This window comes from Ranitomeya imitator, chromosome 5 (assembly GCF_032444005.1).
Source record: "Ranitomeya imitator isolate aRanImi1 chromosome 5, aRanImi1.pri, whole genome shotgun sequence".
Classification (NCBI taxonomy): Eukaryota; Metazoa; Chordata; class Amphibia; order Anura; family Dendrobatidae; genus Ranitomeya; species Ranitomeya imitator.
Genome location: NC_091286.1, coordinates 35,054,368 through 35,072,006, shown reverse-complemented (window position 1 = coordinate 35,072,006; position 17,639 = coordinate 35,054,368). Strand labels below are relative to the sequence as shown.

At 43.1% G+C, this 17,639-nt stretch overlaps 1 protein-coding gene and 1 long non-coding RNA gene across 2 annotated transcripts in view; one reads left to right on the top strand and one right to left on the bottom strand.

Moving 5' to 3' along the window:
• LOC138681209 (uncharacterized) overlaps positions 1–8,323 on the bottom strand; it is a 110,604-nt gene extending 102,281 nt beyond the window's left edge. The window contains exon 1 of the long non-coding RNA XR_011321898.1: positions 8,037–8,323. This is a non-coding gene — a long non-coding RNA (uncharacterized lncRNA). The remainder of the gene's footprint in view (positions 1–8,036) is intronic.
• Positions 5,096–16,308, top strand: ATF3 (activating transcription factor 3). Its single transcript, XM_069768523.1, has 4 exons — positions 5,096–5,269; positions 9,601–9,845; positions 10,083–10,190; positions 12,952–16,308. The coding sequence occupies exons 2-4, from the start codon at positions 9,606–9,608 to the stop codon at positions 13,168–13,170; spliced, it is 567 nt and encodes a 188-aa protein (XP_069624624.1). The 5' UTR covers positions 5,096–5,269; positions 9,601–9,605; the 3' UTR covers positions 13,171–16,308.
• Positions 16,309–17,639: the final 1,331 nt, after the last annotated feature.

Below are 17,639 nucleotides of genomic sequence, written 5' to 3'. Positions count from 1 at the left end.
TATACTCGGTTAGTCCCTGGTTATGTGTTATCCTCAGTTAGTCCCCGGGTATATGTGTTATCCTCAGTTAGTCCCCGGGTATATGTGTTATCCTCGGTTAGTCCCTGGTTATGTGTTATCCTCGGTTAGTCCCTGGTTATGTGTTATCGTCAGTTAGTTCCCGGATATATGTGTTATCCTCGGTTAGTCCCCGGTTATGCGTTATCCTTGGTTAGTCCCCGGCTATGTTTTATCCACGGTTAGTCCACGGTTATGTTATCCTCGGTCAGTCCCCGATTATGTGTTATCCTCAGTCAGTCCCCTGTTATGTGCTATCTTTGGTTATTCCTCGGTTACGTGTTATCCTCGGTTAGTCCCCGGCTATGTGTTATCCTCGATCAGTCCTCCCGGTTATGTGTTATTCTCGGTCAGTCCCCCCGCTTATGTGTTGTCATCGGTTAGTCTCCGGTTATGTGTTATCTTCAGTTAGTCCCAGGTTATGTGTTATCCTTGATCAGTCCTCGGCTGTGTAATCCTCAGTTATGTGTTATCCTCGGTTTGTCCCCAGGTATGTGTTATCTTCGGTTAGTCCCCGGTTATGTGTTATCTTCGGTCAGTCCCCGGCTATGTGTTACCCTCAGTCAGTTCCTGGCTATGTGCTTCCTCGGTTAGTGTCCGGTTATGTGCAATCGTTGGTCAGTCTCTAGCTATATGTTATCCTCAGTTAGTCCCCATCTATGTGTTATCCTCAGTTAGTCCCAGGTTATGTGTTATTCTTGGTCAGTTCCCGGCTGTTATCCTCAGTCAGTCCCCGACTATGTGTTATCCTCGGATAGTCCCGGGTTATGTGTTATTCTCAGTCAGTCTCCGGTTATGTGTTATCCTCAGTCTCTGGCTATGTGTTATCCTCAGTTAGTCACCAGTTATGTTATCCTCAGTCAGCCCCCGGTAATGTGTTGTCCTCGGTTAGTCCCTGGTTATGTGTTATCCTCGTTTAGTCCCCGGTTATGTGTTAACCTCTGTTAGTCCCCATTTATGTGTTATCCTTGATCAGTCCTTGGCTATGTGTTATCCTCTGTTAATCCCCAGTTATGTGTTATCCTTGGTCTGTCCCCAGTTATGTAGTATCTTCGGTTAGTCCACGGTTATGTGTTATCCTCGGTTAGTCCCTGGTAATGTGATATCTCCAGTTCGTCTCCACTCATGTTTTATCCTCAGTTAGTCAGCGGTTATGTATTATCTTCAGTTAGTCCCCGGTTATGTGTTATCCTCGGTTAGTCCACGGTAATGTGATATCTCCAGTTCGTCCCCACTCATGTTTTATCCTCAGTTAGTCAGCGGTTATGTGTTATCTTCAGTTAGTCCCCGGTTATGTGTTATCCTCGGTTAGTGCCCGGTTATGTGCTTTCCTTGGTCAGTCTCCAGCTATATGTTATCCTCAGTTAATCCCCAGCCACGTGTTATCCTCAGTTAGTCCCCGGTTATGTGTTATTCTTGGTCAGTTCCCAGTTATCTGTTTTCCTCAGTCAGTCCCCGGCTATGAGTTATCCTCATTTAGTCCCCGGTTATGTGTTATCCTTGGTTAGTCCACCTCGGTTATGTTATCCTCCTCGGGTTAGTCCCTGGTTATGTGTTATCCTCGGTTAGCCCCTTTATGTGTTATCCTCGGTTAGTCCCCCTTGGTTATGTTATCCTCGGGTTAGCCCCCGGCTATGTGTTATCCTTGGGTTAGTCCTCGGTTATGTGTTATTCTCGGTCAGTCCCCGGCTATGAGTTATCCTCATTTAGTCCCCGGTTATGTGTTATCCTCGGTTAGTCCCCCTCGGTTATGTTATCCTCGGGTTAGTCCCTGGTTATGTGTTATCCTTGGTTAGCCCCGTTATGTGTTATCCTCAGTTAGTCCCCCTCGGTTATGTTATCCTTGGTTAGCCCCCGGCTATGTGTTATTCTCGGTCAGTCACTCCAGCTATGGGTTATCCTTAGTTAGTCCCCCAGCTATGTGTTATTCTCGGTCAGTCACTCCAGCTATGGGTTATCCTTAGTTAGTCCCCCAGCTATGTGTTATTCTCGGTTACGCCCCGACTATGTGTTATCCTTGGTTAGTCCCCGGTTATGTGTTATCCTTGGTTAGTCCCCGACTATGTATTATCCTCGGTTAGTCCCAGGTTATGTGTTATCCTCGGTTAGCCCCCGACTACGTGGTATTCTTGGTCAGTCCCTCCAGCTATGTGTTATTCTCAGTTAGTCCCCGGCTATGTATAATCCTCGGTTATGTCCAGGATATGTATTATCCTCTTGGTTATGTCTTATCCCCGGTTATGTGTTATCCTCAGTAAGTCCCCGGCTATGTATTATCCTAGGTTAGTCCCCGGCTATGTATTATCCTCGGTTAGTCCCCGGCTATGTATTATCCTCGGTTAGTCCCCGGCTATGTATTATCCTCGGTTAGTCCCCGGCTATGTATTATCCTCGGTTAGTCCCCGGCTATGTATTATCCTCGGTTAGTCCCCGGCTATGTATTATCCTCGGTTAGTCCCCGGCTATGTATTATCCTCGGTTAGTCCCCGGCTATGTATTATCCTCGGTTAGTCCCCGGCTATGTATTATCCTCGGTTAGTCCCCGGCTATGTATTATCCTCGGTTAGTCCCCGGCTATGTATTATCCTCGGTTAGTCCCCGGTTATGTTATCCTCTCAGTTGTCTTATCCCCGGTTATGTATTATCCTCGGTTAGTCCCCGGCTATGTGTTATCCTCGGTTAGTCCCCGGTTATGTATCATCCTCCTCGGTTAGTCCCCGGCTATGTATTATCCTCGGTTAGTCTCCGGTTATGTATCATCCTCGGTTAGTCCCCGGCTATGTGTTATCCTCGGTTAGTCCCCGGTTATGTATCATCCTCGGTTAGTCCCCGGCTATGTATTATCCTCGGTTAGTCTCCGGTTATGTATCATCCTCGGTTAGTCCCCGGCTATGTGTTATCCTCGGTTAGTCCCCGGTTATGTATCATCCTCGGTTAGTCCCCGGCTATGTATTATCCTCGGTTAGTCCCCGGCTATGTATTATCCTCGGTTAGTCCCCGGCTATGTATTATCCTCGGTTAGTCCCCGGCTATGTATTATCCTCGGTTAGTCCCCGGCTATGTATTATCCTCGGTTAGTCCCCGGCTATGTATTATCCTCGGTTAGTCCCCGGCTATGTATTATCCTCGGTTAGTCCCCGGTTATGTTATCCTCTCAGTTGTCTTATCCCCGGTTATGTATTATCCTCGGTTAGTCCCCGGCTATGTGTTATCCTCGGTTAGTCCCCGGTTATGTATCATCCTCCTCGGTTAGTCCCCGGCTATGTATTATCCTCGGTTAGTCTCTGGTTATGTATCATCCTCGGTTAGTCCCCGGCTATGTGTTATCCTCGGTTAGTCCCCGGTTATGTATCATCCTCGGTTAGTCCCCGGCTATGTGGTATTCTTGGTCAGTCCCTCCAGCTATGTGTTATTCTCAGTTAGTCCCCGGCTATGTATCATCCTCGGTTAGTCTCCGGTTATGTATCATCCTCGGTTAGTCCCCGGCTATGTGTTATCCTCGGTTAGTCCCCGGTTATGTATCATCCTCGGTTAGCCCCCGACTATGTGGTATTCTTGGTCAGTCCCTCCAGCTATGTGTTATTCTCAGTTAGTCCCCGGCTATGTATCATCCTCGGTTAGTCTCCGGTTATGTATCATCCTCGGTTAGTCCCCGGCTATGTGTTATCCTCGGTTAGTCCCCGGTTATGTATCATCCTCGGTTAGTCCCCGGCTATGTGTTATCCTCGGTTAGTCCCCGGTTATGTATCATCCTCGGTTAGTCCCCGGCTATGTATTATCCTCGGTTAGTCTCCGGTTATGTATCATCCTCGGTTAGTCCCCGGCTATGTGTTATCCTCGGTTAGTCCCGGGTTATGTATCATCCTCGGTTAGCCCCCGACTATGTGGTATTCTTGGTCAGTCCCTCCAGCTATGTGTTATCCTCGGTTAGTCCCCGGTTATGTATCATCCTCGGTTAGTCCCCGGCTATGTGTTATCCTCGGTTAGTCTCTGGTTATGTATCATCCTCGGTTAGTCCCCGGCTATGTGTTATCCTCGGTTAGTCCCCGGTTATGTATCATCCTCGGTTAGTCCCCGGCTATGTGTTATCCTCGGTTAGTCCCGGGTTATGTATCATCCTCGGTTAGCCCCCGACTATGTGGTATTCTTGGTCAGTCCCTCCAGCTATGTGTTATCCTCGGTTAGTCCCCGGTTATGTATCATCCTCGGTTAGTCCCCGGCTATGTGTTATCCTCGGTTAGTCTCTGGTTATGTATCATCCTCGGTTAGTCCCCGGCTATGTATCATCCTCGGTTAGTCCCCGGCTATGTATTATCCTCGGTTAGTCCCCGGTTATGTGTTATCCTCTCAGTTGTCTTATCCCCGGCTATGTATTATCCTCGGTTAGTCCCTGGTTATGTTATCCTCTCAGTTGTCTTATCCCCGGTTATGTATTATCCTCGGTTAGTCCCCGGCTATGTATTATCCTCGGTTAGTCCCCGGCTATGTATTATCCTCGGTTAGTCCCCGGTTATGTATCATCCTCGGTTAGTCCCCGGTTATGTATTATCCTCGGTTAGTCCCCGGTTATGTATCATCCTCGGTTAGTCCCCGGCTATGTGTTATCCTCGGTTAGTCCCCGGTTATGTATCATCCTCGGTTAGTCCCCGGTTATGTATTATCCTCGGTTAGTCCCCGGTTATGTGTTATCCTCTCAGTTGTCTTATCCCCGGTACTACTCCGCCGGTCATTGCCAGGTAACAGTGACACAAACACAATAACACGCTCAGCAGCGCCCTCTGCCTGCAGCACCGCTCACTGTGGTGACAGCGGAATAACAACACATAAACATACAGTGTATTACACATATACACATCTGCGCCCTCTAGCGGTAGTAGCGGTGTACTGTGCGCTCCCCGCCGCTCACGCCGGGCGTGCAGCAGGAGTTAACAGCCCCAGCCCTGTTATGGAGAGAGGCTTCCCCTGCGCCTCCTCCTCGTCCTCGTCCTCCTCCTCCTCCTCCTCCTCCTGGCTTGCATCACCAGCTCTCAGCTCACTCGTTTTGCTATTCTTGGAATGACGTCAGGCAGCATTCCTGAACTGCCCCTCCGCTCTGCTATATAACGAGGTGATGCAACCCTGCCCGGGAGAGTGAGGCTCACACACTGCGCTGCTGCTGCTGTACACGGCTGCCAGTCCGCGCCAGGGACCCTCAGTGACACCATCCGGGCAGGTAACGGGCAGGGGGGCTCCTGCTACAGCTCCAGCGGCGGCGGCAACTTCTCCACAACTTCTCCCTGTGCACTTGGTTTCCCTCTTCTGGGTCCTTTGTGTTTCTCAACTTTACTACTTCACTTGTGACTTTCTCATCCTGACTCATTCACCCAGAAGTATCTATTATCTATCATCTATGATCTATCTATCTATCTATCTATCTATCTATCTATCTATCTATCTATCTATCTATCTATCTATCTATCTATTATCTATCATCTATCTATCTATTATCTATCATCTATTATCTATCTATCTATTATCTATCTATCTATCTATCTATCTATTATCTATCTATCTATCTATCTATCTATCTATCTATCTATCTATCTATCTATCTATCATCTATCTATCTATTATCTATCTATTATCTATTATCTATCTATCTATCAATCATCTATCTATTATCTATCATCTATCTATCTATCTATCTATCATCTATCTATCTATTATCTATCTATCTATCTATCTATCTATCTATCATCTATCATTTATCTATTATCTCTATTTATTATCTATCTCAAATCTATAGATCTTTTCTTTCTTTCTTTTTCTTTCTCTTTTTCTCTTTCTTACTCTTTTTCCTTTTGTCTTTTTCTCTTTCTTTCTCTCTTTTTCTCCATTTCTCTTTCTTACTCTCTTTTTCTCTTTTCTTTCTCTTTTTCTCTTTTCTTTCTCTTTTTCCTTTTGTCTTTTTCTCTTTCTTACTCTCTTTTTCTCTTTTCTTTCTCTTTTTCCTTTTCTTTCTTTTTCTTTCTTTCTCTCATCTTCTGTCATATTTTCTATAAATGAGAACTTGATACAATAGAATGTTTTGTAAATATGTTCGATGTAACACTAGTGATTCCCTTCTACGACCCTCCTATAGATGATTGGCCACATACTCTCATTTTACACCTTTTATGACCTTTCTGCCACCAATTCCAGAACTTCCATGGGCGACTCCAGAACCTCAGTCACCAGTTTGGACATTTCTCGGCCACTTTGGCTCCTGGGGACACGGGGGAATAGTATAGTAGAGACAATAGTTTTTCTCCCATTGTTTCTTCCCTATTCTCTCTGTAGTGATGAGTTGTGCCGCCGGCTCGGCTCTGCTATTTCTGTGTATAAATACTATGAGTGCGGCATTGATCCTGGCACTATACGATCAATAGAGGTTTTTATTAGACGCTCGATTCTGTTAATTCTGCATGTAATTGTTAGTGTATAGGAATAATTATTCTAGAAAGTCATACTTGTATAATTAGTATAAATAGATAACTATATGGTTAATATAAAACAATACTCCTATTATTACTTTATTGGAATGACAATACTCAATGACTCAAATAATATAACTATGCAATATAATTAATAGAAATATCACTTTGACACCCTAAAGATAAAAGCAGCCCCTGAGCAGATCTCCCTGTTCCCCTTCTCTTATAATGAAACGTTATTATTATTCATTTTTATAGCGCCATTTATTCCATGGCGCTTTACACGTTGTGTAATTAATTTAATTTATTATTTACTATGATGACGTAGAGACCCCACTAATTATCCTATAGACACTCTGTGTACAGATGTAGCAGAGCTGAGTTTCTCATTCTACAGGACTCATCCTGGTGTCATCAGACCAGAACTTTCTCATCCATCAGTCCATATAGCTATAGAGTTGATTGTACAGAATATGGTAGAGATGATTCCGTGGTGGTCTCTTCTGCGCCGCCGGTAGTGCCCGCCGCCTCTGGTGTGTGCCGCCGGGGAATGTGCGTGTAATTGAGCACAACAGGCACACAAGGAGCTCAGCCTTCTGATGAAACTGCCTGGTAATACTTTCAGTTCACTCTCTTGCTGTTCTGCTTGTTGCCTAGAGGGGGCGGTAGTGAGACATTCCATGATTCGCTATCTGAGCCCTGTAGGATAACGTTCAGCACTATGGGGCGGTAGATGGCGCAGGTGACACACGTACGATGAAGTACAGAAATAAAAGCAAGAAAAAAAAATGAATTGGGCATAATAGGATTATTTAATATTCTGTACTGAGACGTGGATGGTCAGAGAAGGGGTCTCCTGATGGGTCGTATATAGGACTTGCTGTCTATCTGTTATCAGTTATTTCGTCTCTCTCGTGTACGTCCATAGGTGTGAATGAGGATAGCAGCTTGCCTTATACCTGCTGGTTTGGGGTTCACGGTGGCGTAACTTTGAAGCTCGTTAGTGTAGTGCGAAAATCTCCCAATTATAAAGAGTCTTCAATAATATCCGTCTTCTTATATGGGCCATAGGGATATTATGTGCTCCCCCTGCACCCACTATAGTTATGCCCCTATATGTTCCCACAAGTCATATATGTGGTCCACAAGGTGCCGTAGATATATAACCTTAGGTCAAAAGCTGGGAATTTAGACTTTAGTCTCTCTAGGTCTAACTTTTACCTTTCCAGGGGTGTATGGCGTACCCATAAATAGTCCGAGGCTGGCACTTGGGCACAATATAGACTAGAATCGTGTCTCCCCATCAGCGCCGAAATTACGACTCCTGTCTATCAGGTTGAGCTTAATGTAGACCTAGGATTAAATCTCAACAAATCCAGCTCTGCTACATCTGTACATGATACAGCGCGGCCCCTGTATTATTGACCATCACGTGACCTTGTCACCGTCCTCACTGATGACCTCGGGCACGGTTGCCCGCGCCGGTTACACAATCACCAGGGTCTTCATTTCCTGGGGGAACATCACCTGTTTCCTGGTTTCATCAGAGGAAGGAGGCGATGGCGTCCTCCGTGTAGAAACAGCAGCGCAGTGTCAGAAAGCTCCAGGTCACTGCCAGGGCGCGGGGTTAACGATCCGGCTGACGATTTAATATTAACCTCATGTCGTCACGAGCTTGTCATATGAGGAACCTGGGTGATCGGATCATGTGATGCCGCGCGGTTCCGCTGACGCGCACATAGACATGGGGGGGGGTGTAAGGCGCAGTCGCGGTTATCTATTTATCTCTCGTATTCGTCCTCTAGCTAGCGATCTGAGACTTGTAGTCCCACAGGGACCCTGATGTGACCGATCCTTTTAATTTATAATCTGGATGTAAAAATAGCGCGTGGTTCTTGGGTAATTATCGGCCACGAGAGGCTATTTATACGTCGGGTTAACTTTGCACTTTGTCACATTCACTACAGCTCAGCAGCGTATTGGTGCTTCTGACGTATTTTATCACTGCGTGCCCTGACAATTCTCAAAAGTGCTTCCTCATAGAGCAGTAATCTCCATATATATCACCGATCCAGAGGAAAGGTGACTGATAAATGTATGATCACTGGGGGATCCAGCTGTGGAGACCCCCACCGATCCTAAGAATGGGGGTCCCAAAGTCCCCTGTATGAACGTGGCAATAGTGAGCTCCATTCACTGCCTGTTAGACTGGGGGTTGCACATTCCCACTACCTCTCCATCTTCAAAGGAGACTTTAGGACCCCCACTATTGGGATTGGTGGGGCCTCGGCAGTCAGACCCTGAGGGATCGTATATTTAGCCTCTTTCCTGTTGATACAAAAAAATTCTATATACGGTATATATTTATTCATATCTTGTATTGTTTAAGATTACTATACTTGTCTTTTATTATGTATACCCCTCCTCACATGCAAAGCGCCATGGAATAAATGGCACTATAATAATAAATGAATAATAATAAAAAAAAAAAAAATATATATATATATATATATATATATTTGTGTGTGTGTATGTATGTGTGTGTATATATGTATATATATGTATGCATATATGTATGTATATACAGTATATATGTGTGTGTGTGTGTGTGTACATATATATATATATATATATATATTTGTATATATGTATATATATTACACATTTTTATAGCGCCATTCATTCCATGGCGCTTTACATGTGAATATATATATATCCTGGAAACAGCGCCAGCCTTGTCTATGGATGTGCCTGGTACTGATGAACTTGCACTATCTGGCACAGCTCATAGACAAGGGTGGTGCTATTTTCCCAGTAAAATAAAAATCTATCTTTAATTAAATCTTTTTAGTTTGCTTTATTTATGCAATTGTATAAAAATCAAGAAAGTGATCACTATACGCCTGATAGTATTTGCCATTCAGGCGTCTGGGAAAGCTGGGTGACAAGGGCGTTTTGAGCTCTGGAGGTAGCCAAACTTAACTTTACAGCCTTATGAATGTAGGACTGCTTATACCCTTTCTTGTATGAATCTGGATTTCCCAGAAGTTTTACAGGTTGGTGATAATGTCATTGTTTTTTTCACTTTCAGTAAAGATGATGCTCCAGCACCCAGGTCAAGGCTCTGCAGCCGAGGTCAGCGCAACCGCCATTGTCCCGTGTATCTCGCCGACCATGACTTTTGCCTTTGAAGACTTCACAAACTTGACGCCTCTCGTTAAAGAAGAACTCCGGTTCGCCATCCAGAACAAGCGCTTTGCCACCCAGCCACTCTGCAGCCTGGACACGGTGGTGGTAGCCGATAGGCCAATCGAACTGACCATGGCCAAGACAGAGGTAGGTTATAGAAAACATGAACATGTGACCACAGAACATATATTAAGAGATCGCATAGAGATAGAAAATCATGGCGCCATACCCGTCCACAGGTAGTCTGGTTTTGCAGCTCCATTGAAGTCAATGAGGCTAAACTGCAATACCACTTTCAACCTGTGGACAGGTGTGGTGCTGTAATAGGAAGGAAGCATTTGTGTTTTTCTATGTACAGCTCCTTTAACCCTGTCTCTTTTTCAGTTTGTACCGGAAGAAGATGATAGAAAAAAACGAAGGAGAGAACGGAACAAGGTCGCAGCCGCCAAATGTCGAAACAAAAAGAAAGAGAAGACAGAAAGTTTACAGAAGGTAAGAGGTGACTGTCTTAATGTTATGCAAACTATGACTAATGTATTATTGAAAGTGGTTGTAGAGTGTAACGAAAGCAAGTCTGCCTTCCAAAAAACAGCGCCACCCTTGTGGACAGGTTGTGTATGGCATGGCATCTCAGCTCCATCCTCGTGAAGAGGGGTGAGTTGCAATTCCACACACATCCTATGACCAGTTGTGGCAGTGTTTTTTGGAAGTAAGCAGCCCTGTTTTTCCAAACCTAGACAATACCTAGAACCACTTTGTATAGTATATTAGGGAATTGCAGAACTAGCAACTTCCTAATTCATATGATTCCTTTTCAATATTCTTGAACGTGGCTGTAAAGATGAAACTTTATTTTAAACTTCTTTATTTAAAAAAAATTGCACACAAAAAAACTTATTTTTAAGTTCAGTCACATGCACCATATAAAGACCCTCAAAGATGTCAGTCGTGTTTTCAATATGGCGTTTCCCCATCGAATATTACGATATTTATATAACTTTGCCACCGGCGTGAATAAAAGCCATATTATTCATAAGGTTTATTTAAGGCCAGGACCGAGATCCCTAATGATTTCCACTAAATGAGTTCTTACAAGAACCAAAAACCAGATTGTATTCATTCGTCACAGTCCAATGTAATAGCAATTCCAGAGTATATGACCCCATAGAAAACCATATAATCCAGTGCACATAATTTGTTTCACATGTGCCAGTCAATGCAGATGGTGGATACAGTTTCTTTTGCACTATGTTGACGGCAGCATATGATTTAACCATATAATAAAAAAGTTTAAAAATGAATAATAAATATACAATGGGGCTCATAGACCATATTACCGTATCTATTTATTAACATATGACTACAATTTACACCCTCTAATAACTGCTAATACTAATGACTCAAATGGGGATATTTCCATCATAGATGTATGTGGCACTATTCTAGATTCTGCAATATGTAAGAAAATCACAAGAGAGGGGGTGGAGTGTTTATTAGGGTTTAAAGAAGACCTGTCATCAGGTCAAAAGCGTCCACTTCTCCCTTGAGAATTCAGTTTTTCATTTTTCTAAAATCTGCCATACAGTTCTAGATATATGGGCACTTTTTATTTAGTGCTAATTTCTATGGTATTTACAAAGTGGGCGTGGCTCACGGTATAATAATAAGGAGTGACCTAAAGACACGCCCCAGAGGATCCTATAAGCACCGCCCTCTTGTTAAACAATGCAGAAATTGGCACTAAATAAAAAGGCTCATATCACTGGAGCTATATGGTGGATTTAAAGAGAGCAAATAACAGAATACTCAGGGGAACAGCAGAAATAAAATAAGAGAGCTACTTTTGATTTGGTGAGAGGTGCTCTTTAATAATATGTGCTGGCAATGTGCCAATATCTAATATTCCTCTCCAATCAAGAGATATGGCTAACTTTTCCCTGTCTTAAATAAATGTAGTCTTTTTTTTTTTATTTTTCCTTAACTTTTCTATATGTGCATGTTCTTGAGAACCTCACCCTCTTTGATAAAAAAAAAAATACTAGCTTTATATGCAGGGAAGATGGGGCCATATCTCAACAATGGAAAGGCTCAAGAACAAAAGAAAAACAACTCCAGGTTCAGAAGAACAGTAGCCTTTAGACCGATTTATATTTAAAAAAAAACAATAATTGCATATTTATGGGAAGTGACAGATCCTCTTTAAACTCAGTAGTAGTGTCCCTAGTGGTAACAATGAGAATTGTTTTTATTTTATTTAGGCCGGTTTCACACGTCAGTGGCTCCGGTAGGTGAGGTGTCAGTTTCCTCACGTACCGGAGACACTGACTCACGTAGACACATTGAAATCAATGTGTCTCTGCACATGTCAGCGTGTTTTCATGGACCGTGTGTCCGTGTGCAAAACACGGAGACATGTCAGTGTTCGTGGGAGCGCACGGATTACACGGACCCATTAAAGTGAATGGGTCCGTGTAAAACACGTACCGCACAAGGACGCTGTCCGTGTGCAGTCCGTGTGCCGTGCAGGAGACAGCGCTACAGTAAGCACTGTCCCCCCAGCGTGGTGCTGAAGCCGCCATTCATATCTTCTCTCCAGCAGCGTTCACTGCAGAGAAGATATGAAAAATCCTTTTTTTCGTGTTTACAATAAAGATCCCTGTCCCCTCCCCCCTCCCACCCCCTGTGCGCCCGCCCGCTGTTAATAAAATACTCACCCGGCTCCCTCGCAGCATCATCTCAGCGCCAGCTTCTCCTGTATGAGCGGTCACTTGGTGCCGCCCATTACAGTCATGAATATGCGGCTCCACCTCCCATAGGGGTGGAACCGCATATTCATGACTGTAATGGGCAGCACCACGTGACCGCTCATACAGGAGAAGGTGCGGCGCGGAGAGGATGCTTTGAGGGAGCCGGGTGAGTATTTCTGCTGGAGAGAAGATATGAATGGCGGCTTCAGCACCAGATGCAGGGGACAGCGCTTATCTCTAGCACTGTCTCCTGCACGCTCCGTGTGGTACCCAGTCGGCACACGGGCGGTACACGGCTGCCGCACGTGTGCCACACGGATGGCCTACGTGAGCTCACGGACACACGGATAATTACGGTATCGATTTTTCCGGTACCGGAATTATCTGGACGTGTGAGACTGGCCTTACAGGTACTAGGATTCCACTTTTTTATGTGCATCTCTCATTTGTCTGTCATCTAATGCTAACCATAAACTAAAAGTTTTTTTTTCACATTGTTTTAAAAGGAGTCAGAAAAATTGGAATCTATCAATGCAGAACTGAAAGCCCAGATTGAGGAACTTAAGAATGAGAAGCAACACTTAATCTACATGCTGAACCTCCACCGACCCACCTGCATAGTCCGAGCCCAGAACGGCAGGACGCCAGAAGACGAACGCAACCTCTTCTTTCAGCAAATCAAAGAAGGAACCCTGCAGAACTTAGTGACCGAGGGCGTAAACTGAGCCGCTCTCTGACGTACTATACATAAGACTTTAAAAAAAAATCCTCACTGTCGCCCTCTGGGGGCTTCATGTGCACCAGAGACACTCGAGCAGAATCCTTTGCAAGGAAAAAAGCCTTTGATCTAGGTACCACCACGTGGTTCGAGCGGAAGGATTTTGCATTATGGTGTTTCGAAAGCCGCCACTGACATGTCATGGTGTCGCTGTGATCTATCCACTTGCTATTAGTATTGTCCTATAGCAGCACGATAGGATTTTACTTTACACTTTGTGCAATTATTTTTTTTTTTATACGTTGTGGAATACGAGAAGAAAGAAGAAAGCAAATCAGTGTTCAAGAGGCAATAAGGAGATGCTGCTGACGCCCGTCCAAAGCACCATGGACTGCCTTACCATTAATCAGAGGACTGGTCACCATTACTTTTCCATGTATTTATAGTGTTGCTGGTCTTGTGCTATGTTATAAGGTCCAGTTATTAATGAGGGACAGTCATTAACAAAGACCTGACACTTGGCATCATTTTTTTTTTTTACCTAGCGTAAAAGCCGCCGTTCTCCTGAATCTGGCGATGTTTTTATTTTATTCCTGCGCCTCTCCGTTCCCCAGATACGGCCTCTTCTTCCTTGAAGGTAAATCTAGTCTTGTTACCAAAGGGGTGTGGTTTTAAGTAGACTCCCACAGGGGAATTATGTGAGTTACGCCCACTTGGCTATGAAGACCAGATTTACTTACAGAGAAGAGACGGATTTATCTCGGGAAAGGAGAGGAGCTGGAAAAAACTAAAAATATAGTTGGATTCAGGAGAAGAGCGGCTTTTACACCTTGTAAAAATCTTATAGATTTATGACAAGTCCTCACTAGGAGGTAATGAGATATGAGGCACTTGCATTGGGTCAAAGTGTGAATGAATAAGTTCTAATTAATTAGTACTACCTGCAAAATGGCAGTAAGTGGCATAGGAGCTTTCTAGTATAATCTGAGACACTAGGCCTCATTTATTAAAAGTGTCTAAAAGAAGAACAAATGAGAAATCTGCTATGAAACGGTAAAATGAAAGTAGAGTTGTTCAAAAGTAGTAGTAACCGAGATTTATTGGGCAGACCTTTCATAAAGACACCTAAAGAGGTAGCAGGGCTGAGTTTGTCACTGAGGCCTCCATTGTGTGTGATTAATAGTTTGCACAGTGTGATTTAGCTCTGCTACATCTGCCCCCAAAAATAAAATATATATATATATATAGATTGCCTTTGTTGTCCATAGCAACCAATCACAGTGCAGCTTCCATTGTACCAGAGCAACTGAAAAAATGAAAGCTGAACTCTGATTGGTCGCCATGGGCAACAAAGACACTGCTGATAAATGAGGCCTAAAGTTAGGCCCTTTATCAACAAGCTAATTAAGCAATGCATTATATCAAATAGTCCAACACTAAAGCTGGCCAAAGCCAGGAAATAATTGGCGAGCTATTAAGTTGGCAGATGACTCTCCCCCCCCCATTTTTATATTGAATTAAGTAGGGTTGTCTCTGCAAAACAATAGGATCAAACAGTAAAAATCTCTGCATTTCCCTATTCCCAGTCCAGAGCCTCGTAGACATTTCACTTCCTTGCTGACTGTCTCCACTAAACATGGCGACGGTTCCTACTTTGCTGCTCACCCTTTAACCGAACAAAAGTCCTTCACCCACCTCCCCCCAAAAAAGTATTAAACTAGAAATGAAAAGTTGGTCATTTATTATTTCTGTTGGACTCCAACTCTCATTATGTTTCCCGCTATTCAGCAGACTGGGCCCTAAATCAAGGGAAGATCCAAATATAATTCATTTCTAAGCACTTTTGTTCACGACGCCCCATTGTCGGCATTAATATCTCCACAGATTCTACCTAACATTTCATGTATTTTTTTTCTCAACGTCGCTCACTTCACGTGTAACGACGGCGAAGCCAAAAATTACCTCAGAAAAGCGAACTCCACACACGTGCGCCATGTGCCGGTCTGACATGTATGACCTCTTTATATTCTGTAACAGAAATGACATATTAGTACATGTTAGATGGAAGTTTGTTGTTCTTTTACAGTATGTCTGTCTGTGAGGGAAGGTGGGGATGGGGCGGGGGCAAATGGCGGCGTTAAACTGGAATAAAACATTACAAAATGCACGTCAGCTGGTTCAGACCGTGTAGTCACTATGATTTGTATGTAAAATTTAGAAAAAAATATGGCTGCTTTCTCCCCAGGAACAAGGCCGCTTCACTTCAGATTCACTTCAATAGATCCGAGTTGCAATACCAGACACAACCAGTGGACAGTTGTGGCGCTGTTTCTGGAAAGAAAGCAGTCATGTTTAGCTGCTTATAATACACAATCTGTAGATGACATGAATTATTTCCTAGGAGGGGGTACGAGATTTGGGATGTGCCGATGGTAGGATTTGCAAAATAACGTGCAAGGCAAGGTTCATATAGGGCAATGGAATAATGGCTCTTAAATGGGTATTCTAAAATTTATTTTGTTACCCTAACAATGCAAAAATGAAAGACGGAACTTGATTGGTTTCCATGGGGAAAAATATAATGTTGTTGAATGCATAAGACTCCATGTATTTCAGTTTTTGGGTGCCATAAGCGTGAGCGTGCGCTACATCTCTAACAATCACATTTACCATAGGAGAATTGGATGGAGTTCTACATCCTCTGCAATCTGATTGCTGTGAATCCATATCGATGGATAGGGGAAATCTCGGGTGACGTCACCCATAAACTTGTTATTTACTGTTCTGGTTCCCACTATATATATAATATATCCGGATGTATTACATGTGACGCAGGCGTCATGTTTATTTTTTTTCCTTTGGCTTTTGTTATTTCCATGTCTTTAATGGCATGTACGTTAATCATGTTAGCAGTATGTATAAATATATTATTATTAATATTATTGTTTTTTCATTTCTGTGTAACATCTGCAGGTTCAGTTATCGTTGTGGTACTCAGTTTTACAGCGCTCACGATATTACAGATGTGAGAGGAATTGCATGTTTTAATGTATGTTCTAATTATCGAAAAACGGTACTTTATTACCATTCTTTTCTATTATGAGGTTTTTGCGTTTTGATACTTTAATAAATATGTGATTTTAAAAAGAAAACAAGTTTACCTTTTATTGTGCTTAAGAGGACCTGTCACTTATCAGTATTACGTCATTATGATTTACTAGATGGCAGCCCGATTCTAAAGAATCGGGAGTCTAGAATCCATATATACTTTATTTATTCAAATGTAAGAATAATACAATTAATAAATAATAGTAAGAAAGAACAAAAATAATAGGCAGTATATGGAGAAAACCCCAAACAAAAGTTCAAAATTGGTGTGAAAATGTCACTGAACCACTTCACAACTAAATATATATAGTTTTGGTAAATGGTATTATCATTTTTTTGACGAAATTCGGCAGGAGCTTGAAGAGCAACGTCACTGGGCCCGCCTCCACGCAGTAGAAACTTGCTGTGAGGTAAAAATTCAAAAATCACACCAAAATGGCGGGCGGAGTGTGTCACAGTACGGCACGTTTCTGATTGGTCGCTCGCAGCAGGCGGCAACCAATCAGACACTGGACACTGTTGACGTCACTTAGCTCCGGACATTAGCTCCGGACATTAGCTCCGGACATTAGCTCCGGACATTAGCTCCGGACATTAGCTCCGGACAAAGCCATGGAAGTTGGCACAAATTGCAGGAAGTAGTATTCTAGGCAATTAATCTCCGGACATTAGCTCCGGACATTAGCTCCGGACATTAGCTTCGGACATTAGCTCCGGACAAAGCCACGGAAGTTGGTACAAATTGCAGGAAGTAGTATTCTAGGCAATTATATATTAGATAAATATATAATCGCACTGCACGGTGTTGGGCTTATGCACAGCACCCACTTATGGAAACATGGATGTTAGTGGAGAGAGCAATGACAAAATGCAAAAGTGACCAAAACAACAGCCAAAAAGATGAGAACAGAGAAATGGTCTGTGGTCACCCCTGCAGAAGCGATCCTTTTATAGGGGTTGTATAGCTAATAGCCGATCACTTCTACCTGTCGCCTGTTCTATTTTCCCAACAGCAGGAGAAATTGATTCACAACCAGTGTTGCCTCATAACTAGACAGGTTGATTTCACAGAAGTGATTGACTTGGGAGTTAAAATTATGTTGTTTAAGTGTTCCCTTTATTTTCTGAGCTGCGTAGGTATATATATATATATATATATATATATATATATATATATATTCATATTCAACTTTTTACCTGACATATACATAAAATCACTCCAGGGAAGAAACTGGAGTGAAGTTGCTTTTCACGAATCGGTCTAAAACATCAGGAAAAGCCACAGTGATTTAAAAATCAGAAAACGTGCTAAACAAGAAAAAACAACTTAAAAGGTTAGAAGATACAAATCATCTGATGAATTTGTCG